The following is a 26,978-nucleotide window of genomic DNA, read 5'->3' on the forward strand; positions in this document are numbered from 1 at the left end:
GTGTGCTTTGTATTGAATAGACTGTTTGCGGGTTCGGATTCTTGAGCATGCCATGCTGAATACAGAATTGGTGCGATCAAATTGCGCGACAATTGGAGAGAGTGTGCAAAAGAAAAATGATTCGTAAGTTGCCTTAAATCGTGAAGCTTAGTCAAATATCGCGCAGCAGTAGTCACTCGGAAGGGACGACATAGCCGACAGAGCCTTTAGAAAAGAGAAACACGCACGGTGCTTAGACGTACCACGATGCAGACGTCGATGGTCGTAGCTCGCTTGATAGTGATGATAGAGTTCAAAAGCCTTGGAGAAGTAGCGAAGCGCGGGACAAGACTTGTATAGACATGGGAGCCCCGCGTGGAGAGTAACATGTTCGGCGTGTCTCTTCATGCGCGGCTGGCATCTGCAGAGGCGATCGCGCATGCTTCTTGCACCTGTTCACGTACAGTAGTGCCTGATAGATTTGAGGATGCCCATACCACACTGATCTTATCTCGCATGTTGTGTGCCGCGATTGCGATCAAACAGATGAACGGCTGTTGTCGGCACTCAGTGAAATGAGGATCATGTGCCATGCTTGTCCAAGAGAAGAGGCTGGTCGCCGTGGTCGGAAGAGATGAGCAAGTCGGACCGACAGGAAAGTGTGGGGCGGGCAGTGACGACGTACTTGGTATTGCCGGCTTGTTTGCGTCCCGGCCCTTGTCGAGCTGCTGGAGAGTTTACGTGTTCGCATGTGCATGTTCGACCTGCCCGACGACAATACACGATGAGGCTCGCTGCCTATGCTGGAACGTCCGCGCTGGTGGCAGCCGGTGCTTTACTGAAGGCTTTCCACCAGCGACCCAATTTCTATTCGGCCACCGTCTACCTGTCACAGAGCAACGCCTGTGTTCTTGTGAGCTGATGCCCCCATCTATAACACCTTCTCACCCGCTGACTGCGTCACCGCCTAGATTCTTACGAACCTCGCTCTGGTTACGGCCTGCAGCTTCATCTATGGCCTCCAGCGTCTCTTCTACGGGCCCCTCCGCCCCATCGAGATCGAGCACCTCTCGGAGAAGGCCTGGTATGCCGTTCTCGACACACTCCTGGCCATGCCCTCGCTTAGGGACGAGGTTGGAGGCTGGATGCTTGCTGTCTTTGTCCTTCTACTGGCTGGCAAGGTCTGGAGCTGGATCGGCGAAGGTCGTGTCGATATCCTGGAGCAGCAACCGCCACAGAACCCTCGTCTGTTCCACATACGTCTCGCTTCATCGCTACTCGTATCTTTCGCCTTCAATGCAGCTATGCTTCGATACTGCATCGCAAACGTTAGAGACGATCCGCGCCCTGGTATGATGGTCATCTTTACCTTCGAATTCGCCATCCTCTGGATCTTTTCTTTCTTCACCTTGTCGCGCTACCTTCTATCTTTGTTCGAAGCACGTATACTCAAGCAACAGACAAAGGCCAAGATGGACGAGAGGAGGGCTGAAATACGTACCGAAAGAGAGCGTCTCGAGCGAGAGCGCGAAGAGTCCACTGATCCCGAGAGCTTACCTCCCTTGCCCAGCGAAGAGGATGTCGACGAGAACGAGATCGACGTTCCGGGCTGGGAAGAGAAGCGCCGATGGCTGTTTGGTCTAGAGCTTGCTATAGGTAAGTCTATTCCACTTTGCTTCAACATGTCAGAGCTAACGAGCCACAGATTTCATCAAGCTCATTGTCTACACCGTCTTCTTCGGCATCTCTTTGACCTTCATGGGACTGCCCATGCATATCATTCGCGACGTCTATTTGACTTTTGCATCCTTCGTCAAGCGCGTCCAGGACTACAACAACTATCGCAAGGCCACTCAGAATATGAACAGTCGTTACCCGGATGCTACCAGCGAGGAGTTGGCCAACGACAATACCTGCATCGTCTGCAGAGAAGTCATGGTGCCATGGGTTCAGCCCGATGCTGCAGGGGCCCCCAGGCCTAGTGTCACGAACGAGGGTATGCGCGCCAAGAAGCTGCCATGTGGCCATATCCTTCATTTGCGCTGCCTCAAGGCTTGGTTGGAGCGACAGCAAGCCTGTCCAACGTGTCGTCGCCCGGTCATTCCTACTGGCGCTTCCGTTACCGATCGTCCAGGTGCCGGTAACCAGAATGCTGGTGGCGCTGCTAATGGTGGCGTACAGCAAGGTGGTAATGCTCAAGCTGGTGTTCCTAATGTAGGTAACGCCAACGTCAATCGTCCAGCTCAGCCCAGACTGCGGATGCTCAATCTTGGCCCGATCCGCATTGGAGTGTACAATGGACCCGCCAATCGTGTGCAAGATGCGCTGAATCAAAGACGAGCACAAGACAATGGTAACGCTGCTGGCAGCGCAGTTCCTGGAATTGGAGGAATGGCCGGAGTCAGATCACAGGACACTCAGATCCAACTTCTTCAGGTTGAGGAGCGATTGATGCAGGAAGCTCGTCGTTTGCAAGTCGAACAGGCTCAGCTCGCAACGGTGCGCGCTTTGGAAGTAGAATTGGCAAGACTGCGCGCCCACCACAGCAACAACCCAGTCGGAGGTGGCGCACCTGGCCCATCAGCTGGTGCAACGTCCAATCCCTTCCCAGCCTTCAACACGATGGGTCCAGGCACTGGATTTGCACCACCACAGGCATTTCAACCTGGCCCTGGACAGGCACCGATGACGCAGGGACACGAGGGACTACCGCCCGGTCTTGTGTTACCTGAAGGCTGGACGCTCGCGCCTCTTCACAGAGTCGAGGGTACTGCTCAGCTTGGTGGGACCATGCCACAGACACAGACACAATCTCCAGCACCTACGCCTACAGTAGTAGTACCGGCGCCCGACGTCGTAAGTCCGCAGGAAGGAGCAGAGCAACAGGTAGCCTCGAGCATCTTGGAGAACATCGCTGCCAATCAATCGGTCGAGCAAAGCACACATGAATTTATGACACAAGCCGGATCGGCTGAACACAATGGGGACATTGCGGTACCGCCAGCCCTACAGGGTGTTTCTACTTTGGACCAAGCTGAACAAGAGCCTTCGAGTGTCAGCAATCTGATTGATACTGCCGAGCCAGCTTCTGTTGAGGCTCCTGTTGAAGTCTCAGTGGACGCTTCATCACAATCCAAGCCCAGCGTACCAGCAACTCATCCTCCTGGGTGGGGAGAGAGCTCAAGCTGGAACTTTGACAATGTTGAAGGCGAGGGCAGCACTGAGCAGACGGAACCCGAAGAGCCGCCCAGAGACAAGGGCAAGGGTAGGGCAGTGACTGTAGAGGATGTGGAGGACACCGAACAGTGAGGAGAGTGAGAGAAAGTTGCATTCATTCTTATATTGATCACGGACATGGCATTTGAACAAAGGCATAGGGCAGGCATAGCGAGGCGTTCGTTTTTGGGAGCCCAGTTGAGGTTCAATATTCCCCCAAAGCCGATTGAGGCGGCGCGAGTTTAGATTCATTATACAAAAGATTCCACTCTTTCAAACTCGGCTTCCTATGCGCTGCTTCCTGGATCTGGATATTTCAGTCTCGATGCACCCATCAAAATGCCAAACACATATCGGTAGTCGATCACTCGACATGGAACGATATTTACGTACATTCGTCTGCGGGGTCGGCAGAAAGTCGAGGAAGTCTGACCAAGGAATGGTTGTGATGATGCGAATGTGGTGTTTGAAAGAATTCGATCATGCATAGATCCAATGCTGCAGAAGGTGATATGATACAAGTTATACAGGAGAAGCAAAGACAAAGGCAGTCGCTTTCCTCTGATTTAGAAGTTGCGAGCCTTGAGGTAAGCCTCTATCCGCGGCTTGTGCCATCCCTTGATCATGACATGGTTTGTAAGTCTGTTGATGACACACTCGGCATCGGGCACATTCAACTCCGCCTGCAGAGCATCGCGCAAGACATCAATGTTGCCGTCAATCTTCTTGACGCGGGTCAATCGCATGTTGCCGCCGCGCTTTCTCAAGGTGTAGATGGGCAGTTCGTTGGAGGGTGTCCTGGTGACGAAGTAGGGGAGATTTGGTGCGATTTCTGACTCTGGGAGGGCAGGCGACTCGGAGACAGGAGCGTCGTTTTGGGGTGCGCGGTCGGGGTAGTTGCGGATCTTTGTTGGTTGCGAGGTGCGGTGTGAGGCGTGTGATGTGAGAGGTCGCGGGATGGATTTGAGCGAGGTGGGAGGATATGAGGGAGAGGCAGTGCGCGAGGCGACAAGATTGCGATCCACGGAAGGGGGCGTGTAGACTTCTGCGAGTTGGCGTATTAGTGACATGTCGGAGGTGGGTGGTCTAGGCAAGAGACATACCAGATCGGATTGTGGAAGTCGAGAAGCGCAGACATTGGCGCACGGCGACGGAACGTGGGAGAGCCAGAGGGCGTAAGAAAGGCATGACGGGTTGCATGAACGACATGATTATGGTTGTGTGTTCGGTATAGGCTCGTGGTGGAGGAGGGCAACTTTTCTGTTGCTGCTCGATGCTTTGGCCGCCAAGAGTTGGGCACAATGCTGGCACAAGTCGTGCATAAAGTGCGGAGAATCGGCGGTTCTGAAGTGCAATGAGAAATTCGTCAAACCGGCAGCGACGACTAGCCAGCGACCAGCGACCAGCGCAAATCACCACCTCGTCGCCCAACCCTTCTCGCCCCGCGCATCACACATCATGGCCGCTACCGCCGACGCTGCTAAGCAGCAATCGATCCTGCCTACGCTCATCCCCCACCTCGACCGCCATCTCGTCTTCCCTCTTCTGCAATTCCTCGAGGACCAGGAGGATGTCGACGAGCCCTCGCTCGAGCACACCAAGCTCAAGTTCGAGCTCCTCAAGCACACCAACATGACCGACTTTGTCGGCGACCTGTTCGCCAAGATCAACAACCTGGACGAGCGCCCGGAGGAGTACGTTCAAAAGCGCGAAGAGGTCCTCAAGAAGCGCGAGCAGCTGCAAGAGGAGTGCTCAAACATCCAGGACCTGCTGGCCGACACCGAGGTTGTCAACAACTTGCGCTCCGACAAGGTCCAGAACTTGAACTACCTCAAGGAGAACCACGGCGTGACCTCTGAGATGGTCGACGCTTTGTACGAGTTTGGTCAATTCCAGTACAGCTGCGGCGACTACAACAGCGCGTCTGAGCTGCTCTACCAGTTCCGTATTCTTGTACGCCGCCACTTTCCAGAAATCTCTAGCCCGTCCATACACTAACACACATCTCAGAGCACCGATAACGACAAGGTCTCGGCAGCAACATGGGGTAAACTCGCCTCAGACATCCTTACCACCAACTGGGAATCCGCCATGGAGGAGGTACAAAAGGTTCGCGAGAACATCGACACACGCCTGTTCAGCAACCCTCTGGCCCAACTCGAGCACCGCAGCTGGTTGATCCACTGGTCGCTCTTCCCCTTCTTCAACTACGAGCCCGCCCGCGACCAGCTCACCGACCTCTTCTTCTCCCCCACCTACATCAACACCATTCAGACCGCCTGCCCCTGGATCTTGCGCTACCTCGCCGCTGCTGTCATCACCAACCGCAACCGCCCCGCTGGCAAGAACGGCCAGAACTCGTACCAGAAGCAACTCAAGGATCTGATCCGCATTGTCAGACAAGAGACCTACGAGTACAGTGACCCCGTCTGCGAGTTTGTCAAGGCCCTCTACGTCGACTTTGACTTTGAGGAGGCCCAGAAGAAGCTCGCCGAGGCTGACGAGGTTCTGCGCGGCGATTTCTTCCTTGTCGCTACCAGCGATGCCTTCAAGGATGCCGCTAGACATCTCATCTCAGAATCATACTGCAAGATTCACCAGAGAATAGATATCAAGTATGTGCAACGCCTGATAGATTGTTCAAATCGAATCGTTTACTGACATTTTCTACTAGGGACCTTTCCAAGCGTCTTGGTCTGTCCGAGGACGAGGGTGAGAAGTGGATCGTCAACCTGATCCGCGACACTCGCGTTGACGCAAAGATCGACTACAAGGAGGGCACCGTGGTTATGAACCACCCGCCACAGTCAGTGTACCAGCAGGTCATCGAGAGGACCAAGGGTGGCTTCTTCCGCACCCAAGTCCTCAGTGCTGCCGTTGCCAGGTAAATCTGAAATCGGAACGAGAAAGTAAAAACAGGCAGCAGCAGAAAGCAAAAAAAGCAGCAAAAAGTTCTTCAATCTCTCCTTTCACGATACCTCAGATTCCTCTTTTTTCTTTGCTATGCATGAAGGGAAAAGGGGAACAGACATTTGGGGGCTGGGATCAACCACCTTTTTTGTGTCATGATCAAAGCTAGGCGTTCTTATGTTGTATTTCAAGTTCAGGGGGTTTGATCACATGAAGTTAGATGAGACAGTGCGTAAAGTTCAAGTCAAGCCATTGTTAGACAATGGTGGTATTTGACGAGTATATGGACATGAGACCAATTCCTTCTAGAAGTTCTGATATGCTCTTTTGCGCATGTGTGCTTGTTGAAAATTGTAGCTTACCAATGTGTTTGACGCTGGGAGTCAGCTGGGTGACGTGTCTCGGTGATACCTCTGCAAGTCTAAAACTTATTGTGCTTGTGAACAGCCGCAGAGGTATGGCTGCTCGAAAGATGTTCCAAATGTCTTTGCGGCGCAGTCTTTCGACGCCACAATCCAACGCCACATATTTTCAAGGGACCTTCTGCCATCTCTAATAAACTGCAATATTGTCTTCTCAGACTACCACAGCACAACTTTTCTTCTCATCGAACCATATACACGCTCACTCACCAATCAACCCTCAATTAAGATATACGAAGAGGATCTATCGAACTTTCAAAGACGATACACGTGGTCAGGACACGAATACTACAGAAACAAGACATGTCGGCATCATTGGCGACGGAGTGTAATGAGGTCAAGGAGTGAGTATCTTCTCAGACGACAACACAAAGACAAGAATTTTTGGAAGAATTGAATCTGGTCAAGATGGAGGGACTTCAAGCTAATATCACTCTTTCTATTCTAGACGCTACGACAGCTGCTTTTTAAAATGGTATAGCGAAAGTAAGTTTCTTGTACCTCTTTCCTCTTCTGTTTCTCCTTATTTCTCTACATGTTTCTCATTCTCCTCTTTGCCTCTTCTTGTATTTCATGCTACTTTTTTCCAGCTGTTCTTTCGTCAGCTCTGATTGAGGGATACAACTCACCGGTCGTTAAAGAAGCTCAAGACAGATATCCACGAGACAATCTGCGTGAAATGATCACAGCTGACACGAGCCCTACAGAATACCTCCGCGGCACGGCAACATCAGATGAATGCGAACCTCTGTTTGCAAAGTACAAGCAATGTCTAAGTGTAAGTCTCTCCCTCCTATCTTTCCGTCCTGCTTCTCCAGGAGATTATCAGCTGATGGTTATTTTATTTAATAGCGCGCACTAAAGGACAGAGGTATCGACAAGATGCTTGATGAAGCACGAGCGGATAATCGCGAAAACGATCTCGAGAATATGAAACCTAGTTGAGGAGGTATAAGCTCAATCCTCTTTGGCACCTGTACTTTTACGATATACCTGTTCTCCTCTTGGCGCATACCCATACATCTCACTCTTCATCAAATGTCACAGATTCAGATTCAAGTTTTTAAATGATTGTGTGGTGATTGTAATATGTCATGTAGGAGAGCAAATAAAGCAAAGAAACCTAGAATTCCACAGAGATAATCAAGATGAATACCTGTCCCAACCATTCCACCCAGTCCCATCCCCGAAAAACGAGTACCCAACAAAAAACACCCGTTCATCCAACCCTATCAGCCGAGAAGGAAGGATCAATCATTCTTCTTCTGTCCAGCAGCAGAATCCTTCTCGCCGTAGTTACCCCAGACCCATTTGCTCCAACTAGCGCTTCGTTCGGGCAGTCTGGGGCTAGGCTTGTTACCTCCCGTAGGCACATGCTCGTAACCCAGATCCTCGAATTCAGTCTCGCTTCTACTTCTATTGAGCAAGCCTTCAGCGGCAGGTCTCAGGTAGTCCTGGAGTTTGGGACCAGGGCCATCATTTGTGGGGTAGGGAGGGTTGACAGGAGTGTGTTCACGAGAAGCTTCATGGTCAAAGGCTTGGAGCAGAGTGCGTAGACGGTCCTTTTGTGTGGAGATGTAGGCGTTGCGTTCGTCGCCGGACATGTGTGGAGGTACAAGATTACCACTGGCGCTGAGGTCTTCGGCTTGTGCATCGCGAGAGCGGGTTGCGCCGCCAGGACCAGCAGCTTGAGCCATCACACTGCCGAGCATGGAGAATAGATCGTTGGCACCGGGGGCAGATTGCGAAGATCCAGGGCCGCTGTAACCCTCGGGACGAGCAGAGGGCATGACGAAGCGGTTGTACAGAGCTTGGCTGTAGCTGACTTGTCGGCTGGCGGGAGGAGTGGGACGACGAGGTTGCATGCCGAGGAGGTTGACCTTGACCCACTCGATGCCCTGCTTGAGGTATTGCAGACCGGCTGACTTTGCTTTTTCATGACTGCTTGTGATGAAGCGGTCGATTTCGCGCTCGTGCTCGTAGAGGAAGGGATGGATGTAGTTTTGATAGACAAAGACACTGCCTTGCTGGCCGGGCAGTACAAGGTAGAGGTGAGCGCCGAGACGGATCCAGGAGTAGAAGGGTACCCAGCTGAGGATAGGGTAGAGGAACGACTCAGCAGCAAGGGCGAGTGAGAGGGTGGTCCAGTACATGAGCCATGGTGCTAGCTGTGCTGGGTCCGAGCTGCGCAGCGCCTTGTACGATGCGAAGATGGGAAAGAGGATCGATGTCACCGAGCTGTCATGTGCATGTCAGTCTCGCTACTCCTCAATACAAGAGGTTCGCTCATACGTGAGAATATCAGCTACGAAGCCAAACATAGTGAATGGCTGGTGGTCGGACTCTTGCTGTGAAGCTTAGGTGATGTAGTTTGTGTGGAAGAAGAAAGGAAAAGGTGACGCCTGCTCAGAAAGGTGTGACGATGAATAGCTCGGTCAGCCCAGCTGAGACAAAATTGCCCGTCTTCTTTTGTTTTTGATGGCCACGTCGAATCTGGTCAGGCACCGAGCTTGGCTTTGTACACGAGTCGTCTGCGACCAAGGCACGATTACTGAAGCTATGATGATGCCTCTGAGACCCGTTGCCAAACGGCGTCACGGCGGCGGGGTAATCGCTATCCTCTGCCTTATCTCTTATAATCTCTCTTGGCACCCGTGTCTTCCGCTTCCGGTCCTTCTTGCATGCTACCTCTTCGTGTGCTGCTCGGAGTAAGGTGAGTCGCACACATAGCTATCGAGAAGCAAAGATATCTACCCAAATTGTCATACATCCTGTTTGGTTCGGACATGTAGATAGGTATCGCGCTCGGAGGCATTTCTGCTTGATCATATGACGTAACGCTACGGGCTTCGACAGACAGGGTCGTCCTCCTAGCAAGCCATCTACAGGTCGTCGACGGCATTCTTCTCGCTACATAATTGTCACCGCTCATAATGTATACTTCACAGCTCGCGGTGATTATTCTGCGTGTGTCATTCTGTACAAAACTACCATATATCCTCGTTGTGGAGTTACATGACCGAATTTGTGTTTTCACCATCAATCCATCAAGATATCACTCTACAACACCACTCTCCATACCAAGGCCTTCTACCTTGTGCTAACAAACACGGCCATGACGTCAAGAATAAACGCATGAGGATTGCGATGGTATCCAACAGGCCGTGTAAAGTCGGAGTACCGTAGAACTTGACTGCACAAAGTGGTACTATTGCTGTTTGCATCGTCGGAGGTGCAACACGGCGAGGTGTTCCAAACTCTGCATTAGCAAGATAGCACGTTCAAACTACACTACACGTATCATTCTCAATAGACAGACACGACGTCTCATTGACTCCAATCTCTTCCCGGAACCTCGAAGATTAATGTACATATGTAGCCATGATAATGCAAAGATATCGACGCACATACGCAGACGCGTGAGAGCGGTTGGATCATTAGATACGAGGGATACGCGACCAAGGCTCCCAGGTCCATCGCAGCACACGACATCTGATCATAGACCTTTGAAGCTCACCGACAGTATCTTCCGGGTGGACAAGAGATACGAGTGTAATCGGCTGTATAAAACAGTCAAAGATGCTCGAGGACGGATCGCGGAAGATCGTGGCTGTGCAGAAAGCTTCACCGGCCTCCCGGATCGTGGATCAAAACATGTAATGACGGTTTCAGGTCTTATGACGAAAGGGAGGTGAGAAAGCAATCTTTCTGTTGTCCGTCGATGCCTGTAGATTTGTGCTTAGCAAAAATCCCGTAAACGAACAAAGCCATGGGCTCGACAATCGCATCATAAGACGAGGGTCAGGTGGACATCATTGATAGTTTAGTACCATCACATAGACCCGGGCTACAGGCCTTGACCACTGCAGACAGTGTCTGTCATTGCAGACGCGTCGAGAATGTTGCTGATCCACCAAGCTGGCAGTGTCAAGGTGGGAGAAGTGGTGCGGTATGTCATGCGACCTTGATCTTGACTGCGAAACGCGTTGACGTACGGGATTCTGACGAGTCTTTAGATTCACCTTGACGTACACACCGAGCAACGATCGTATCCTACCCAGTCCGTCGCACTTGCACCTGAAGATCAAGAACACTTCGGCCATCCCTCTGCGCGCCGCTTACCTCCATGGCCCATACAACCTGCACGTCGCGGCATACCCAGCCTCCTTCAACCCAAATCACAAAGTCGAGGACCCGCAAAAGGAGGGAGTGCCGGACTTTGAGCCACTACTCAAAGCAGGTTCGAGCTGGACGACCAAGCTGACCGTTCCCGAGGACATCCGAGAGACTGGAAACACATTTGCATCCGGTCGTCAAAACCGCCATTCGCAAGATGTCGATCGGAACGACAGCAAGAAAGAGCCGCCGAGTGTCACATGGATCATCGAGATCGCCTCACAAATCCTGTTCTCCAACACGGCTGCAGTGCATTTCGAGCTTTTGGTCGGTCGAGACGAGAGAAGCTTAGACCTTGGATTTGCCGCCGTCGCTGGCCATGGCCACGGCACCCCCGGCCAGATTCACGATCAGCAGAAAGACAGACGGAGGGGGTCGCACTCTGGCCAGCAAAAAGGTGTATATTCGCGCGCTGTCAAGCTTGTCGTCGAAGACACTCAGGCCCTGTGGGACAAGCCTGCTCTTCCTACCAACGACAAACATAAACATGCCCGTTCCTCAAAAGAGTCGGTTCGCAAGTCTAGAGATACAAGGACTAGCACCGAAGAGACCAGAGACACGCCTCCGAAAAAGAAGAAGAAGATACATCTCGTGGTCCTTACACATGGTCTGCATAGCAACATTGGCGCCGACATGCTTTACATGAAAGAGAGCATAGACGCTACCGTCAGGCAGGCGAGAATCGACGCGAGGAACAGGAAAGCTGCTTATAAGAAGTCACAACAAGAATCTGCTCTATCGACGGAACAGCCTGGTCAGTCTTTCGAAGATAAGCCGAACGAAGATGCCACGACTGCACCTCTTTCAGGAGGCCAAGAGGATCTCGAAGACGACGGCGATGATGACGAAGAGCAAGTGATTGTGCGTGGTTTTAGCGGGAACGCCATCAAGACCGAGAAAGGCATCCAGTATCTCGGAAAGCGTCTTGCAAAATATGTGTTGAACTTTACCTACCCCGATCAACCTTTTCAGCCGATCAAGAAGTCCATGACAAGATCTTTCACGGATCAGTTCAAATCTCAGGCTACCAAGGTCGCCAGAGACGGCGAGCCTGCGCATCAAGGAAGTAGCATTCACCATGATGACAGCCAGGCCGACGAACTTCCCTATACCTTTACAAGTATAAGCTTCATTGGCCATAGTCTTGGTGGTCTGATTCAGACATATGCTGTGGCTTACATTCAGAAGCATGCGCCGCACTTCTTTGAGCAGATCCAGCCGACGAACTTCATCTGTATGGCTTCCCCTATGCTAGGACTGAGTAACGAAAATCCTATGTACGTGAAATTTGCCCTCGATTTTGGTCTCGTTGGACGTACAGGACAAGATCTCGGATTGACTTGGCGGGCTCCGAACATTGCGAAGAGTGGTTGGAACGCTATGATGGGAGGATTTGGAGCCGGCTCGAAAGAAGAGCATCAAGAAGACCCAGGAGCGAAGCCGCTGTTACGCATTCTTCCTACCGGCCCTGCTCACACCGTTCTACGCATGTTCCGTAACAGAACTGTATATTCGAACGTCGTCAACGATGGTATCGTACCGCTGCGGACTAGTTGTCTGTTGTTCCTCGATTGGGGTGGCCTTGGTAAAGTAGACAAAGCACGTCGCGACAACGGTCTGATAGGTACATTGGCTGAGTTCGGATGGGCTGAGCTTACCGGTGCCAACGCACTCCCCAAAGCGCTTAAGAACTCTGCTATGGGAAGTGCTGTCGGCAATGATGATGAAGGCTCTGGTGCCGATACTCCCACTCCGCTGGGCAGACAAGGCAACGACGTCCCTCAGCCACCCAGCGAGGCGACCACAAACGACAATAGAGACTCGACTACGGCTGCTAAAGAACCTGGCACAAATCAGTTCTTGAGAGCTCAAGACCATGCGAGTGAGGAATCTTCAGCAAGTCCGGAAACACAAAGTGGTGGACTCCTGAGCGGATTCTTCAGCTATTTCCGACCTACACCTGTGCGCCAATCATCAAAAACAACCAAGGCTGTGCGTCGTGGCCAGACCATCGACGTCAAGGCTAGTGCGGAGTCTGAAGACGACAAGCTTGATCAAGATGTGCCTCAAAGAGTTCGCCGGAACAGCAGAGGTACAACCGACAATCCAACCATGAGGCCAAGCAAGCGTCCGGTAGCCACTCGTGGAGGATCGATGAACACTAACCCCGATGCACAAGCACCGCCAAGCACATCTATCTTCGAGGCAGCCAGCGATATCCTACATCCCCCTATTCCATCGACTTCTTGGCTTATCGACCCGGCATCTCGCGACCGCACTATTTTCCATGACAGAATCTACCATCCCGAAGACATTCCGCCGCCTCCGATGAAGCGTCCCAGTAGGCTTGGACGCTCTTTCTCTACGGACTCTGCGTCATTCAGCACATCTCAATCTCGTGATGATGCGTCTTCGATCGATATGGGGAACATGAAGGTTGAGGAGAAGATTGCACGAGCATACCACAAAGATCTATCTTGGCGAAAGGTGTTGGTGCGTCTGGAGCCTGATGCACACAACAACATGATTGTACGAAGAATGTTTGCAAACGCGTATGGCTGGCCTGTGGTCAAGCATCTCTGCGACACACACTTCGGAGATACTTTCACAGCCACCACCAGAGATGAGGACGAACCAGCTATCGATCGTGCCAAAGATTACTCGCAAGCCGATCATGAAGCTGGTGAAGAGGTCAAAGGACAAAACGAGCTCAAGCCTCTCCAAAGAAGTGCATCGGACATGCGTGAAGATCGCGACGAACTAAAGCCACTTCAGGAGAGTGCTAGTGGTGCTGTCAAGCACAAGCTTAACCCTCAAGGCTCTGCAGTATGGGACGATATCTACTTCGAGGGCAGCGATGATGATGACGACGAAGATGAGGGTTATGCAGCCAAGGTCCAAAGATTCCTCAACTTCAACCAAGGCGAGGGCGAAGGCGCGACTTGGGTAGGAGGGGGCGGCGCAACGAAGAAACAAGGCTCAGACAGCACAATTCGTCCTACGAAGAAGCGTTCGTCGACTGAGGTTCATCGTGGTCTAGGTCCTACAAGAAGCCACGAACCATACTCTCCTCGTCTGTCCACTTCTTCAAACAACGGCCCTACGCTATCGCCTAGCTCGGCCAGTGGAGAGTTCACCGGCAAGGTGTTGACTCAAGAGCCGCCTAGCATGGCCGCTGGTGAGAGTATCGTGGGTAGTCCAAAGAAAGGTGTTGCCGGGTTGGGCTTACAGAAGAACATTGAAGAAGCCGTGTCGCAGCCTATCGCGAGTGCTGGTAGTGAGGCAAGTGTGAGCGAGCAGGTCGCGCGGAAAGCAAATAGACCTTCGTAGGCAGATCTCACATTTCCAAATGCTCGGGTCGTTCCTGCCTTGTAAGCACTTTCAGCCCGTTTCGGTTCACTGCGGCTTCCGGAATACCGCTCTCACATTACATGGTTCTTCGTTTTATTGTCAAACTATTTCACAAATTTAATCAGAACACTGGATCTGCAGTACTAGCAGTTTCGGAGTAACGCCATCACTCTTCTGTATCGCATTGCATGTCAAGATTGACGATAAAGTCGCGCCGAGTAAGATGAGTGAAAATAGTCTCTGTTCTTGAATAAAGCTAAAGCTGTCGCATGACACAAGTGACGTCGTCACCAGCGTGGAGCACGCAGCCGGGGCCTAAGGGAGATTCAATCTCGGCGTGTCTTGCTCAGCCTCTGATCCGTATTGTCCAACAGATGCATCCTTCTCGCATCCTCAACCTCGTGCGCTTCTCCTCGTCGTCGTCCACCATCGTCCCCTCGCGTTCGTGTCGCCTGTCAGTGCAAGCCACCCGTGCTTACACATCCTCGCCGTTCCGCCCGTCTGCCCGCCAACGCCATCATATCCCCACGCGCCCAAGTCTACAAGTTAGAGAAAGTGCTTTAGACCCAATCACTCTTCTCTTTGCCATTTCTACTGGTTTCGCCGTCGCCTACCTTGCTGATACCTACTACTCGACTCAAAAGTCTGACAAGGCTTCAATCCCTGATACACCCTCTCCTACCGCCCTCTTGGAAGAAGATCCGGACACAGACATGGCTCCTACCACTCTCCCGGGACGCCCGGGTAGCCTCACCCCAGCCGAGGAGGAAAAGTTGCGCGAGCTCTGGTTAGCGACACTCGACGTCTTTGGTGTCACGAGTGGTGGCCGTCCCAGCGTCGAGAGCACTTCCGCCGCTTCCACCCCTGCACCTGCCGACACAAAGAAGAAGTCCAAGCTGTCCATGTTCTCGCGTAAGAACAAGGATGTCGACCACTCTGCAGACAACACCGACGACGAGAACGACAAGCACGGCCAGGCAAAGGAGTTCCGTCAAGCCATCCAGAACCAAAGCCCCGAGTCTTTGCGCACCGCCTTCTGGGGCATGGTCAAGCACGACGATCCCGATGCTCTGCTCTTGAGATTCCTCCGTGCCCGCAAATGGGACGTCCAGGCCGCCCTGATCATGATGATCGCGACTCTGCATTGGCGCTCGCAAGAGATGCACGTTGACGACGACATTGTCTACAAGGGCGAAGGCGGCGCTGTCATTGACGCCAAATCCTCTCCCGATGCAACCACAAAGAAAGATGCCGAGGACTTCCTTACACAACTGAAGATGGGCAAGAGTTTCCTGCACGGTGTCGATGCCGAGGGAAGACCTGTTTGCATTGTCAGAGCTAGACTGCACCGCGCTGGCGAGCAAACGGAAAAGAGTCTCGAGAGATTTACCGTCTATACCATCGACACTGCGCGTATGATGCTCAGACCCCCAATCGACACTGCCGTAAGTTGGATTGAACACATGTACTTGTGAATGACACTTGGCTGACCTTTGTATCAAGACCATCATTTTCGACATGACGGGTTTCTCCATGTCAAACATGGACTACACCCCCGTCAAATTCATGATCAAGTGCTTCGAAGCAAACTACCCAGAATCGCTGGGTAGCGTTCTCGTCTACAAAGCCCCTTGGGTCTTCCAAGGTATCTGGAAGATCATCCGCGGCTGGCTCGACCCCGTCGTAGCTTCCAAAATCAACTTTTGTTCAAACGTGGACGAACTCTCCGCCTTCATTCCCAAGAGCCAAATTTCAAAAGAGCTCGGTGGTGACGAAAACTGGGAGTACGAATATGTTGCTCCCAGAGAGGGCGAAAATGACAAGATGAAGGACACTGCAACAAAAGAAAAGATTGAGACTCAGCGCAAGGAGCTGGTGCAAAGGTATCAGACTGAAACTGTATACTGGGCCAAGGGCGAGAACAAGGGAGAGCAAAGAGCAGCGCTGAGACAAGACTTGCTGCAAAACTACTGGCAACTTGACCCATATGTCCGCGCAAGGACATTGTACGATCGTATTGGTGTCATTGGACATGGTGGCAAGATGGACTTTTACCCCACTGCAGCAGCGACAAGCAGTGCTGACCTTGATTAGACTAAATGTATTAGTATGCAAACTGTCCACTTAGGACGACACTATTCTTAATGGATCATGTTTTTCATCTTCACATTCGTCCAGTTGTTCCTGAAGCAAACTCTTGCATGCCTGGCTTCTGGGTTAGTCTCACATTTCTGTTTTTTCGGTCCCAGCTGTCAAGACGTTGAACAGGTAAAACTCTCAAGTGAACATACAGAAAGACGGCTTGTCATTCTTGAGGCTTCTTTCAAGAGGAACCGAAGATGAGATTCATTAATGTAGAAAAGATCTCTTTTGTAACAAAACGCCCCCCAAAAGATCAAACAAGAACCGCCATGAAATTTCTCTACGCCCATGATAGCGCCCATCATCGTGTAATATTCTCCAAGAGAAAGTAAAAAAAAACTCCATCCCATCATGCCTGCCCCTTCCTCATTGCTCCCCGTGATCTCCCTATCTCGCAAGCATCAAACCCCACCAACCCCACCCCCAAAAGCCTCATCAAACTCCTCGGCCTCACTCTCTTCACTCTCACTACTCTCCTCCTCCTCAAGCACCAACCGCCTCAGAACCCCTCTATCAAAAAGATCCAACACAAATCTACAAGCCGGCAATCTATACCTATGCCCCTCCAACACTTTGACAACCTCGAGGAACAATTTCGGACTTTTGAGTCCTGGGGCTTTTTTCACCTTGAAATTGTTGAGGTCGGCGGCTGCTTTGTTGGAGAGAACCGTGTTGCCGAGTTTCGTTACTGATTTGAGGATTTCTGCGTTTTGGGGTGATATGGTCGGGTTGGCGAGGTGGGAGTATGTGTGCGCAGGAGGGAGAGTGGAGTGGGGGATGCCGAGGGGGGAGGTTAGAGAGGAGGGAGAGGGGTGGGAGGGCCCCCATTGGCGAATGTTGAAGAGTTTTGTAAAGTCGAGGGGGAGACAGTAGCCTAATGACTCTCCTAGCATGTTCACCGTGCCATCCCAATGATAAGATGCGAGAATTTCTTGACCGTGCAGGGATCTAGAAATCAGACCCAACACGAAAAATGCGGTACCCCTTAGTGTCAGGACTTCACTCTTTTCGGCGATCTCGATAATGTGTTGAGTGACGTCTGATTGTTCCAAGAATGGCGCACCTAACTCCATGGATCCCACGTTACCGACTGCCCAAAGACATCCCTTGACTTTGACAATCGTCTCGGCATCTTCCTCTTCCATGCCAAAGTCTTGTATCGTAGCGACAAATTCTTCGAAGTGACCTTTGGATTTGAGTAGCTCGCACCCTTCTGCTGTGCGTGTAAGTTCGCGATAGAAGTGTGGAGGCACGAGACCAAAGTTTTGAGGTTCGGGCGTTTCTTCGAACATCGAGACTACCTTCTCAGGGATGTCTGCCAGGGCACGAGCAAGTGACGCTTCTACGAGAGTCACATAAGTGTCGTTACGGCCAAGGAACCAATCGTCCATCTCTTTTGTAATGTAGTCCAGGCCGTCGAGATAGTGATATCCGACTGAAGTTGAGAGGAAGCGAAGTAAGAGAGGTGCACCAATCTCGCCCAGATGGTCTAGTGCGGGTCGGCATTTCACGACGTATTCGAGAGAGTTGTTGTCGTTGCAGGCTTCCTCAAGGATTTTGATGGCGATCTCGCACACCTCAATCTCCGGATCATAGAGTTGAGTGACTAGTAAGCGGATGGCCCAGGCCGCACATTCGCCGTTGCCGCTTGACTTCGGACTCGTATCTAGTGGTCTGATGGCGTACTTGCGTAGGATCCTCGTAGCGGCAATGCGAACATCTCTAGACCCCGATATCATCGCCTTGGAGAGAATGATCCTGGGATGACTATCCAGAGTATAGTCGAGGTTGGTGAGAAGCGCCATGATAAGATCGTCTCTACCTTCAAGTTCAACGATGTGGTAGAACATGTTGATGATCTTCCATCTTTCCATCAACTGTAGTCCTTTCTGGTCGCTGCAGAGAACACCTAGAATGGCAAAGTACCCACCAACCAGCGTATCTGCCAGTCTTTCGGGCGAGAAGAGGGGAGTGGTAGATGTAATACCGCTCATACGGTCAAATTGAGCCAGACACTCTGCAATCTGTCGCACCATCTTATTTTCTGCCAGATACTTTGTACCTTCCGGTGTCATCAACAGTGTTCGGACAAGCGCACAGCCAGCTCTGACATAGCGCTGGTTTGGTTTTGTGTTCTTGGCATCCGAGAATCTGTATTTGAATGGTCGAAGGAAACCTAACAGACGATGGACAAATTTGGTCGCTTTCATAGCCTCATCCAGCCTGCGCGGATTTGTCAGAGGACCTTCGATCATGGGCTGAATCAGGTCCCATCTCCACTTTGTGTAGTTCACAGTGTTTAAGACTTGACATTCCGTAAGCAATCCTCTGAATTGTGCTTCATCCATATTGGCGCTCATCTGCACTTTTGGTTGCTCTGCAGACTTGATTGGCTCAAACTCATCGGCTCGCGTAGACTTGACGCCAGGTCCGCCCCCAATGGATCGATACAGTGTGCGGTTAACACTGTCCACTTGATACACCGTCGCTACAGCTTGTGATCGCTCATCTTGGCCAAAAGCTGTGGCTTGGTGGAACAGATCAGGTAAGACTTGAAGCTCAGCACTCCATTCGCTGGGTAGTAACTGATTTGCGAGCTTCAACACCTCGCCAATCAACAACGTCGTCTTCCTTTTCAGGGCAAGATTTGGTGCGTCGCGTTCAGCATGCATCAAAGCTGGTAGTAGACCGACTCGTAAGAGAATGGTCAGGACAACTGCGGAAAAGTGTTCTATCAGACTCATTCTCTTGGAGACCTCTTTCGGATCAGTGCTGGAAGGCTTGTGATGATCATTCGCTTTAAGATTAGTGACGCGACCATAAGTAGTCAGACGTCTTCCAGCTAAGAAGGAGGAAGACCAAGACGGAGGTTTGATGCGCAGTATGTCGAACAGGAGTTCAAGTACGATGGACCGTACGGCCACAGCATCAATCAGAAGCGAAGAGACCACAGAGCGAGCTGGCAAGAAGTCATGTAAGGAAATGGTCATGATGCCAGACCAACTCTTGAACAGAGCTGCAACCACTTTCGCGCTCGATCTCATGCGGTCCTCATGTGCGCTTGAGGTAGGCGGCTCGGTGAAGGCTGCAAATGGCAAACTCAGCTCGAAGCCTGAGCGCAATAGACCTCTTCGTGCAGGCAAGTCAAGTAAATGTAAGAATACAGCAGCCAGTGTTTCTGGAGCTTGGTAAGCACCATTGCCCATAGCGTCGGCAAGAGTACCGATGCCGCCAGCAGCAACAACCAGATCAGGACTACGTATCAGGAGTTCTGCGAGAGTCATAATCGATATGGACCTTAGGCGATCTTCTGGATGTTCAGCGATTGCGACGATAATTCGTACAACAGCTGGAGCTACTTCGTGAACACCGTCTTTGACATCGAGGAAGGCGCGAACAAGCTTCAGGGCTTGCTCTCGTTCTACCATAGCCTTTGCTTCTTTCACCAAGGACAATATGACAAGAAAGTCTGTGTGATGTGCTCGGATAGTCTGCAATGACTTGCGATCGGTAATGGCATGTCGCAAGACGCGGTAGCCTGCGGCAATAACCTCTCGACTGTCGCTCAGGAGCATCATTTGCATACGTAGACCAAATATAGACCAGGCCAAATCATATTTGAGAGCAGGATGACGCTTAAACAGCCCCACTAGTTCATTCGCATGGCTCACATAGTAGTCGGGCTTCATGTCCTCAGTCTCGAGAGCTTGCAGAATTTCGGCCAGGATATATGACGGTGATTCTGACTCCGGATCCAATTCATCAGGTTCGGCAGTGCCTTGCAGCAAGGTGAGGTTGGAAGGCGACCTTTGTGGTATAGTAAAGGAAAGACGAGTAGCAGGACTGAGTGCAGACTCCTTTGAACGTTGCAACTCGGCCTCAAGATCCAGTCTCAGCTGGGCAATCTTGCGATTGGAAGTGTTGAGCTCCGACTCGACCAAGCGCCGCTGGTCTCGACTCTGTTTTGCATTCTTTGTATTGAGAGCCTCGAGCAGGTTCTCGCTGCCAATCTTGATCTTTGTCTCCTTCTCGATTCTGTCGCGGTAGTCGGCGAGACGTTGCTCGGTCGTCTTGGTTGCGGCAGCTTGTTCGGCATCGTAGGTGGAGAAGTCGACACGAGCATTGTCAACTCGCGAGACGGTTGGTCGTAGTTCGGTAGAGAAGCTGCCCGGGGGGAGCGTCTTGGACACCAGACTCGTAGCCGAGTGCGAGCGGTTGTCCTTCAACTGAGGCGGCAGGAGAGACTGGTCTTGGGTGTGGCCGCTCACAGAATGCGCCGTCGGCCTTGTCATGGGCGGCATATCACGACCACGTCAGTCTAGTCATGGGTCTGTATTGAGAGCCGGCAGCGGCAGCTACGAGGTCCAGAGAGCGCATCGGCTCCGTCCAGAGGTGCAGATGCTAGACAGCCAACTCTCCCTGTATGCGACGGCGATGATGCTATGGGGCAGGCTCGCTGTTGATACAATGATTCAATTGCCAAGCCGTCGTTTCACATGCACCTCAGGCTGTTGTCGCTCGTTGCAGCTTCCCACTCCGCCCCTCGCTTATCCGTTCTCCGTACCTCGACCATCAAAGCCCCGCCGTCTGTCCCGCCCGACCTTCTTTTGCTTGTCCGTATGAGCAATCTTCTTTCCCTCCACATATCTCGTGACTTGACCACGGTCTGATATTCTGCTTGTGCGCAAGTATTCGTGATTCAATCACCGTCTCCTGATTCTCTCCGCGCTCGGAATTGACTCTGCCTGTGTCGGACCCTGCCTGTTTGCGTATCGGCCTCCTCCGCCTGTCAAAGTCGCGTCGACCCGTCGCATCTTGGACGCGGCGCCGGCCGTGCAAACCCCGAGATAAGCTCTATCCATTATCACTGTTGTATATCTACCTAATCCGCCGTCGTCTTGTGTCTCGAGTTGAAAACCTAGTCCCTTCGCTACATCTCTTCCTGCCTTTCTTGACTCTAACAATTTCTACCTCCAACTTCCCCACGCATACTTGAAGCCGTCACAAGCCAAATTCAGAAATGTCTCAATCACAACTCAGCTATGCTCGCTATGGCAAGGACAATGTCCGCTTGTTCAAGGTTCGCCGTGAAGAGAATGGCATGCAGCACATCACCGAAATGACTGTCTGCACTCTTCTCGAGGGTGACATTGAGGAGTCGTAAGTCGCACAGAACATCAAGGTGATCGACCACCCAGACTGACTATCTGTAGCTACACCAAAGCAGACAACTCACCTGTCGTTGCAACCGATACTCAGAAGCAGACCGTCTACGTTCTCGCCAAGCAGAACCCCGTCGACCCTCCAGAGCTCTTTGCTGCCATCCTTGGCCAGCACTTCGTCGACACCTACAGCCACATCCACGTTGCCCACGTCAAGATCGTTGTCCACCGCTGGAGCCGCATGATTGTTGACGGTGAAGCACACCCTCACTCCTTCCTCCGCGACGGTACCGACAAGCGCACCATCGAGGTTGTCGCAAGACGTGGCTCAGGCATCACCATCAAGTCAGGCATCGACGGTCTGCTGGTACTCAAGAGCACCGGATCTGCCTTCTACGGCTTCCACAGAGACGAGTACACCAGACTGCCCGAGACCTGGGACCGCATTCTCAGCACAGAAGTCCAGAACTCATGGCAGTGGAAGCAGTTCAGGGACGTTGAGCAGGTCCGCAAGGAGCAAGACAAGTTCAACAAGTGCTACGAGGCCGCAAGACAAATCACCATCGACACTTTCGCAAAGGAAAACAGCCCCAGTGTGCAAGCGACCATGTATAACATGTGCGACCAGATTCTTGCCATTGCCCCTGATACTACCGACATCGAGTACACTCTGCCCAACAAGCACTACTTCGAAATCGACCTTAGCTGGTTCAAGGGCTTGAAGAACAACGGCAAGGACGCAGAAGTCTATGCTCCTCAAAGTGACCCCAACGGTCTGATCCACTGCCGTGTATCGAGAAAGGAGCCCAAGGCCAAGCTCTAGATGGTTGCCGGCGCTCGAGTTGGCGAAGGGAAGGACTTATGACATGATATAATATATGTTTTTGTGCTTGGGCGTTAAAAGATGGCTGGCAATACAGCGTGGTTATATTTACATGATTCTGATACAAGAAGAAAAAATTTGACAGACCAATTGATAACCCATTGGAGAATTTTGCCTTGAACGCCGTAAAGTAAAGTGATTGCTGAAATGATAGACAAGGATGCAATGCAACTATTGGTGCTTCTGCTTGGCGAAGGCAGTCTTGACTTCGGGCTGCTGTGCTATTGAAGGACGGGTGTAGTCCTTGATGATGTTTTGCTTGTAGGGGTGAGCGACTCCCTCGAACACTGTAGACGTGGGTTAGTCGCGTGTGGACATGATGCCCTGCTAGGATGAAAACTCACTCTTCAGTCTAGCCATACGGTCGTCTCTCAGTCTGTTCTTGGGCAACATGCCCCTGACAGCTCTCCTCAAGACCTCTGAACCACCCCACTTCTCCATCATACGGTCCATGGTAATCTCCTTCAAGCTACCAGGACGAGTGGTGTGGCTGTAGTACTTCTTCTGGAAGCGCTTCTTTCCGGTGGTGTGCAAGTCGTGAAGACCGACAGCGACAACGTAGTCACCGCAGTCTGTTGAAGGGTCCCAGATAGGCTTGTGCTTGCCCATGAGGGTGATGGCGATTTGCGAAGCGATGCGGCCGAGGGGACGAGAGTCGGCGCCCACATCGACGAGGTGCCATGCGCGCGAGTACGCGAGATTTGTCTGTATCTTCTCAGCCCTGATTCTTCTGAATCTTTCTTCTCTCCTCCTCGGTTGTGGTCTGTACCTTTCCGACATATTGCGACATTGTGAATTAGTGTTGAAGGCTCGGAGGCCCTGTTTTGTTTTTGGTTCGGCGAGGGTTCAGGAGCGCGCGGGCGTAGCTATGGCAGTCTATACTATTCGAGATCGGTGTCCGAGGAGTGTTGTGGGATATGGCAACGGCAGTAGGCCTCGTGACTGCGGTATGGTCTCGATGCGACAGACGAATTAGTTCTTGATGGACGGACAAAACGCCAAGAGATTCGAACGAGTGTTGGAACGTCCGAACGCCGCGGCGGCTTTGAAATCACGGAAGGCGCAAGCGGATCTCTCGCTCGTCATGGAAGGAAGACCATCTATCATGTTGTCTTTCTATTCTCTCATAGACCTACCCGGTGATATACATATAGCGCCATGATTCCTCCGTTCGAAACCACCTTCGCAGTGCCTCTCAGCTGTGAATCGTGCGTCAAAGACGTGTCAACGTCCTTGTACAAGCTTCCCGGTAAATGCTCATCTTCCCCTCCATCCAACTCCTTCCTCTCTGACATTGCTCAAGGCATTCAAAATGTTTCGGCCGATCTTCCAAACCAGCTCATCTCAGTGAATGGCACTGCCGCCCCTTCGGCCATTGTCGCCGCCATACAGGATACTGGTCGCGATGCCATCCTACGAGGCTCGGGCAAGTCCGAAAGTGCTGCCGTCTGCATCCTCGAAACACACTCCTCTTCCGTGACGGACCAGGTACGCGGTTTGATCCGCATGGTTCAAGTTGCTTCCAACATGACCATCATCGATCTCTCCATCCGCGGCCTTTCTCCTGGCACATACCACGCGACCGTACGTGAAACTGGCGACATCTCTCGTGGTGCCGAAAAGACTGGTGGCATTTGGGATATGTTACGCGCCAAAGAGGAGGGTAAGCCTGAATCTGCCAGGGGTGTCTTTGGTACTGTCGAGGTCAACAAGAGTGGCATTGCCTCGGTCTTCCTCGACAAGTCTATTCAGATCTGGGAGATGATTGGCCGCAGCATAGTTGTCTCTAGACAGCAGGATGGCAAGTTCGACAAGGAGGACCCTGACACTCTTGTTGGCGTCATTGCCAGAAGTGCTGGAGTCTGGGACAATGACAAAACTGTCTGCTCATGCTCGGGCAAGACTGTGTGGGAAGAGCGGACGGAACAAGTCGGGAAAGGCATGCTCTGACCTGCTCTCAGCGAAGAAGAGTCCCGCATGTTCATACGCCGGCATTGGATCTACCTGGAGGACGCCCGTCCTGATTTGTTCCGAGGATTACGAGTTATGATAATGCCAACACAGCATGCACTTAGGGTTGACAGGACACCTCTATTTGGAAACACACCGATCGCGTCGTCGCTGTGACAGTCTGAAGCCATGTCCAACGCGGGACGTTGAGCACTCAAATCATGCCAATTGATACGACGATGTGACAGACGATCGAAAGTCGCTTCGCTTTCGAAGCCAGTCAAGCGTCTCGTGCTGAAGCCAGCAACCTAGACTTATCATTTCCAAACAATACAATCTGCTCGGATGTATGTTCTAAGCGCCGCCAACCAACCGAGTCGAGCTGCATGATATGCATCTTCGCCAAGTGCGTCAGGTGTTTCCGTGATTGGTCGCTTGAAGCCCTCGAGCCAATGCGATCGTCCGCTCAAGCGCCCAATGTACCCCACGCTTTTCGACGTAGCACACTGTTCCTGGTCGGCACAGAACTGCATGTTATATGCCCTGACCACCCTTAGTAGGTCTGTGTCTCTCCTCATTTATCTATCAAAGCACTGCATACAGATCGTCTACAACTTGTGATCAAAAAAGCGCGTATTCCTACCTGTAGTGTCCCTGGTATCGTCACAATCTTTGCGTCTCTCGACCATCATCTACATGCGCGGATCGTAGTAACGTCTTCGTCAACCATCTTTTGGGCTGTCTTGCCTCAGCCTAGTCATGTCACTCAAACAGGTAGGAAGAGTCTGCGTACCGTCAAATTGCAATGCTGACTTTGCATCTAGGAGATAGAGACATGGGTACGAGCATTGGAGCATTATGACAACAACGAGTTTGATTCTGCCCTTCGAGCATTCATGACTGTTGCCGACACATCAAAGATACTGTTCAATTGCGCCGTGATACACGCAACATTAGGAGAGCATACTCAAGCTGTAAGTCCAAAATCTTGCTTGGTCAACACAGGTGTACTAATTCATCGATAGGTTCAATGCTATCAACGAGCAGTATACTTCGACCAGTACATGGCGATAGCATACTTCCAGCAAGGCGTCTCGAACTTCCTTCTGGGTGACTTCGAGGAGGCTCTTGCAAACTTCAACGATACACTACTTTACCTTCGTGGCAACCGCTGGATTGACTATGACCAATTGGGACTCAAGTTCAAGCTTCATTCGTGCGAAGCGCTTTTCAATCGTGGTCTTTGCTACATTTACCTTCAGCAAAGGAGTGCTGGCCTCCAAGATCTATTCTATGCTTCCAAAGAGAAGGCTGTTCCAGATCACGATGTCATCGACGAAGCGATACGTGAACAGGCCGAGGTAAGTTACCAGTCGCTAGATATCCATCAAATGCCTTATCCTAACCATACACAGGGATATACTGTCTTCTCAATTCCTGTGGGCATAGTCTACAGACCTAATGAGGCGAAAGTCAAGAACATCAAATCGAAAAACTACCTGGGCACATCGACTCTCGTTCGCGCTCAAGACAGATCAAACCAAGTCTACCTGGACACTCGACGCAACTTGACTGCCGCCAGCTTCGCAGCGGATGATCGGCCAGATGAGAAGTTGTCATATGCAGCGCTAAACTTAGTGAGGCCAGGACTGTCGAGTCGTGCCCGTCAGCAGTCAGAGCCACCAATTCATAGGAACATATTCCCACCAACGCCACCGCCAGAATCCGAGAGAGCGACCTCGACGACGATGACGAATGCAAAACGAAAGTCATCGGAAAGTACTGCAAGCCTACCGTCAGGACTACATCAGAGGAGATCTTCAATATCGAAGCCTGCCAAGTTGGATCTGGGAGCGGCTGCTTTTGAACAAGCGTCCTCGTCGACAACATGTCTCGTGATAGAGAAGCCACGATTAGGAACCAAGCGATCTGCCTCCGAGAGACCTCCAGCTCGAGACACGCATCCTTCGCGTTCGAGTCCGCCGAGGGTACAGGAGCGTAATAGACATTCTGACACGCATCAACCGACCGAAGACTCGCATGTATTGCGACCAGATGTTTACACGCCAGACACGGTATCCACAGCTATCCAGCAAGCACTCTCAGAGCCCGAAAAGCTACAACCAGCAGCCTATCACCATCAGCGCAACAGATCAGGAGGACAGTCATTACGCGAGTATCCTCGCTCCATTGCCGAAGAGGACGAAACACCCGAGGAAGTCAAAGATATTCGAGCGCACACCACGATCGACAAATCTCTCCAGGCTCTCCAAGCCACCATATCGAATGCATTGCCCTATGAGATCACTCCAGCTATCTCACCACCGGCTGCCGTTCCAACTCTATGCAAGATTCGTGTCAAGGTGTTTGCAACAGATACACGCTACGTGATGATACAACCAAACGTCACCTACGAGATGTTTGTGGAACAAATCCGCAAGAAGTTCGGATACGCAGGAAGAGACAGCTTCAAATTGAAGATGAAAGATGAAGAGGGAGATATGGTAACCATGGGTGATGAGGATGATTTAGAAATGTTGGTCATGACTGCAAAAGAACAGGCTGGGAAAGATGGAGCGGAGATGGGTAAGATGGAGGTTTGGGTACAGGAACTTGCCTAAAAGGCGTGCAAGCGATTTTGTAGTATCTGAACTGCTAGATCGGGACGATGTACGTTTCGGGAAAGTGGTGATGGTCTTTGTTCGTGGAGCTGATGGTGTTCTGGGCTCTTGGACCTCGTTCGCTTCTTATCGCCGCGGCATGCTGCTTATCGAATGACGACCCGTA

At 51.6% G+C, this 26,978-nt stretch overlaps 12 protein-coding genes across 12 annotated transcripts; 8 read left to right on the forward strand and 4 right to left on the reverse strand.

Annotated features, from left to right (window-relative positions):
* Window positions 1–763: 763 nt before the first annotated feature.
* AUEXF2481DRAFT_31128 (uncharacterized protein) lies at window positions 764–3,288 on the forward strand (the record flags this gene model as incomplete). The annotated part of the gene is made up of 3 exons (XM_013486563.1): window positions 764–892; window positions 951–1,635; window positions 1,685–3,288. The coding sequence occupies 3 exons, from the start codon at window positions 764–766 to the stop codon at window positions 3,286–3,288; spliced, it is 2,418 nt and encodes an 805-aa protein (XP_013342017.1).
* A 473-nt stretch (window positions 3,289–3,761) lies between these two features.
* Window positions 3,762–4,404, reverse strand: AUEXF2481DRAFT_6631 (uncharacterized protein; the record flags this gene model as incomplete). Its single annotated transcript, XM_013486507.1, has 2 exons — window positions 3,762–4,240; window positions 4,299–4,404. 2 exons carry the CDS (start codon window positions 4,402–4,404, stop codon window positions 3,762–3,764), a joined length of 585 nt encoding a protein of 194 aa, XP_013341961.1.
* A 167-nt stretch (window positions 4,405–4,571) lies between these two features.
* Window positions 4,572–6,410, forward strand: AUEXF2481DRAFT_41795 (uncharacterized protein). The gene is made up of 3 exons (XM_013486610.1): window positions 4,572–5,148; window positions 5,206–5,810; window positions 5,870–6,410. The coding sequence occupies exons 1-3, from the start codon at window positions 4,654–4,656 to the stop codon at window positions 6,081–6,083; spliced, it is 1,314 nt and encodes a 437-aa protein (XP_013342064.1). The 5' UTR covers window positions 4,572–4,653; the 3' UTR covers window positions 6,084–6,410.
* A 420-nt stretch (window positions 6,411–6,830) lies between these two features.
* AUEXF2481DRAFT_90333 (uncharacterized protein) lies at window positions 6,831–7,737 on the forward strand (the record flags this gene model as incomplete). The annotated part of the gene is made up of 4 exons (XM_013486678.1): window positions 6,831–6,871; window positions 6,976–7,013; window positions 7,118–7,305; window positions 7,380–7,737. 4 exons carry the CDS (start codon window positions 6,831–6,833, stop codon window positions 7,470–7,472), a joined length of 360 nt encoding a protein of 119 aa, XP_013342132.1. The 3' UTR covers window positions 7,473–7,737.
* On the reverse strand, window positions 7,564–9,107 carry AUEXF2481DRAFT_90334 (uncharacterized protein). Its single transcript, XM_013486679.1, has 2 exons — window positions 8,820–9,107; window positions 7,564–8,765 (listed from the first exon to the last, which is right to left on the reverse strand). The coding sequence occupies exons 1-2, from the start codon at window positions 8,846–8,848 to the stop codon at window positions 7,778–7,780; spliced, it is 1,017 nt and encodes a 338-aa protein (XP_013342133.1). The 5' UTR covers window positions 8,849–9,107; the 3' UTR covers window positions 7,564–7,777.
* Window positions 9,108–10,426: 1,319 nt separating this feature from the next.
* On the forward strand, window positions 10,427–14,033 carry AUEXF2481DRAFT_31133 (uncharacterized protein; the record flags this gene model as incomplete). Its single annotated transcript, XM_013486564.1, has 2 exons — window positions 10,427–10,476; window positions 10,544–14,033. The coding sequence occupies 2 exons, from the start codon at window positions 10,427–10,429 to the stop codon at window positions 14,031–14,033; spliced, it is 3,540 nt and encodes a 1,179-aa protein (XP_013342018.1).
* A 734-nt stretch (window positions 14,034–14,767) lies between these two features.
* Window positions 14,768–16,148, forward strand: AUEXF2481DRAFT_47542 (uncharacterized protein; the record flags this gene model as incomplete). The annotated part of the gene is made up of 2 exons (XM_013486641.1): window positions 14,768–15,499; window positions 15,558–16,148. The coding sequence occupies 2 exons, from the start codon at window positions 14,768–14,770 to the stop codon at window positions 16,146–16,148; spliced, it is 1,323 nt and encodes a 440-aa protein (XP_013342095.1).
* Window positions 16,149–16,436: 288 nt separating this feature from the next.
* On the reverse strand, window positions 16,437–20,870 carry AUEXF2481DRAFT_41800 (uncharacterized protein). The gene has a single exon (XM_013486611.1). It carries the CDS (start codon window positions 20,495–20,497, stop codon window positions 16,598–16,600), a length of 3,900 nt encoding a protein of 1,299 aa, XP_013342065.1. The 5' UTR covers window positions 20,498–20,870; the 3' UTR covers window positions 16,437–16,597.
* A 346-nt stretch (window positions 20,871–21,216) lies between these two features.
* AUEXF2481DRAFT_47544 (uncharacterized protein) lies at window positions 21,217–22,181 on the forward strand (the record flags this gene model as incomplete). Its single annotated transcript, XM_013486642.1, has 2 exons — window positions 21,217–21,356; window positions 21,410–22,181. The coding sequence occupies 2 exons, from the start codon at window positions 21,217–21,219 to the stop codon at window positions 22,179–22,181; spliced, it is 912 nt and encodes a 303-aa protein (XP_013342096.1).
* Window positions 22,182–22,296: 115 nt separating this feature from the next.
* On the reverse strand, window positions 22,297–23,269 carry AUEXF2481DRAFT_326793 (uncharacterized protein). The gene is made up of 3 exons (XM_013486694.1): window positions 23,011–23,269; window positions 22,586–22,946; window positions 22,297–22,528 (listed from the first exon to the last, which is right to left on the reverse strand). Exons 1-3 carry the CDS (start codon window positions 23,029–23,031, stop codon window positions 22,413–22,415), a joined length of 498 nt encoding a protein of 165 aa, XP_013342148.1. The 5' UTR covers window positions 23,032–23,269; the 3' UTR covers window positions 22,297–22,412.
* Window positions 23,270–23,302: 33 nt separating this feature from the next.
* AUEXF2481DRAFT_326949 (uncharacterized protein) lies at window positions 23,303–24,350 on the forward strand. Its single transcript, XM_013486695.1, has 2 exons — window positions 23,303–23,490; window positions 23,545–24,350. The coding sequence occupies exons 1-2, from the start codon at window positions 23,400–23,402 to the stop codon at window positions 24,189–24,191; spliced, it is 738 nt and encodes a 245-aa protein (XP_013342149.1). The 5' UTR covers window positions 23,303–23,399; the 3' UTR covers window positions 24,192–24,350.
* Window positions 24,351–24,950: 600 nt separating this feature from the next.
* AUEXF2481DRAFT_31139 (uncharacterized protein) lies at window positions 24,951–26,812 on the forward strand (the record flags this gene model as incomplete). The annotated part of the gene is made up of 4 exons (XM_013486565.1): window positions 24,951–24,965; window positions 25,016–25,165; window positions 25,217–25,552; window positions 25,607–26,812. The coding sequence occupies 4 exons, from the start codon at window positions 24,951–24,953 to the stop codon at window positions 26,810–26,812; spliced, it is 1,707 nt and encodes a 568-aa protein (XP_013342019.1).
* Window positions 26,813–26,978: the final 166 nt, after the last annotated feature.

This window comes from Aureobasidium subglaciale (assembly GCF_000721755.1).
Source record: "Aureobasidium subglaciale EXF-2481 unplaced genomic scaffold scaffold_16, whole genome shotgun sequence".
In the NCBI taxonomy this organism is placed as follows: domain Eukaryota; kingdom Fungi; phylum Ascomycota; class Dothideomycetes; order Dothideales; family Saccotheciaceae; genus Aureobasidium; species Aureobasidium subglaciale.

What these genes read in the sequence shown, in the direction of transcription:
- AUEXF2481DRAFT_90334 (XM_013486679.1), bottom strand. Translation starts at nt 8,848, where the DNA reads ATGTTTGGCTTCGTAGCTGATATTCTCAC. An exon ending in TTCGTAGCTGATATTCTCAC is followed by an intron (nt 8,766 to 8,819) that starts GTATGAGCGAAC and finishes TGCACATGACAG; the next exon opens with CTCGGTGACATCGATCCTCT.
- AUEXF2481DRAFT_41795 (XM_013486610.1), top strand. Translation starts at nt 4,654, where the DNA reads ATGGCCGCTACCGCCGACGCTGCTAAGCAGCAATCGATCCTGCCTACG. An exon ending in TCTACCAGTTCCGTATTCTT is followed by an intron (nt 5,149 to 5,205) that starts GTACGCCGCCAC and finishes CACACATCTCAG; the next exon opens with AGCACCGATAACGACAAGGT. An exon ending in CACCAGAGAATAGATATCAA is followed by an intron (nt 5,811 to 5,869) that starts GTATGTGCAACG and finishes ATTTTCTACTAG; the next exon opens with GGACCTTTCCAAGCGTCTTG.
- AUEXF2481DRAFT_326793 (XM_013486694.1), bottom strand. Translation starts at nt 23,031, where the DNA reads ATGTCGCAATATGTCGGAAAG. An exon ending in TGTCGCAATATGTCGGAAAG is followed by an intron (nt 22,947 to 23,010) that starts GTACAGACCACA and finishes GAGAAGATACAG; the next exon opens with ACAAATCTCGCGTACTCGCG. An exon ending in CCGTATGGCTAGACTGAAGA is followed by an intron (nt 22,529 to 22,585) that starts GTGAGTTTTCAT and finishes CCACGTCTACAG; the next exon opens with TGTTCGAGGGAGTCGCTCAC.
- AUEXF2481DRAFT_41800 (XM_013486611.1), bottom strand. Translation starts at nt 20,497, where the DNA reads ATGCCGCCCATGACAAGGCCGACGGCGCATTCTGTGAGCGGCCACACC.
- AUEXF2481DRAFT_326949 (XM_013486695.1), top strand. Translation starts at nt 23,400, where the DNA reads ATGATTCCTCCGTTCGAAACCACCTTCGCAGTGCCTCTCAGCTGTGAA. An exon ending in GTCCTTGTACAAGCTTCCCG is followed by an intron (nt 23,491 to 23,544) that starts GTAAATGCTCAT and finishes ACATTGCTCAAG; the next exon opens with GCATTCAAAATGTTTCGGCC.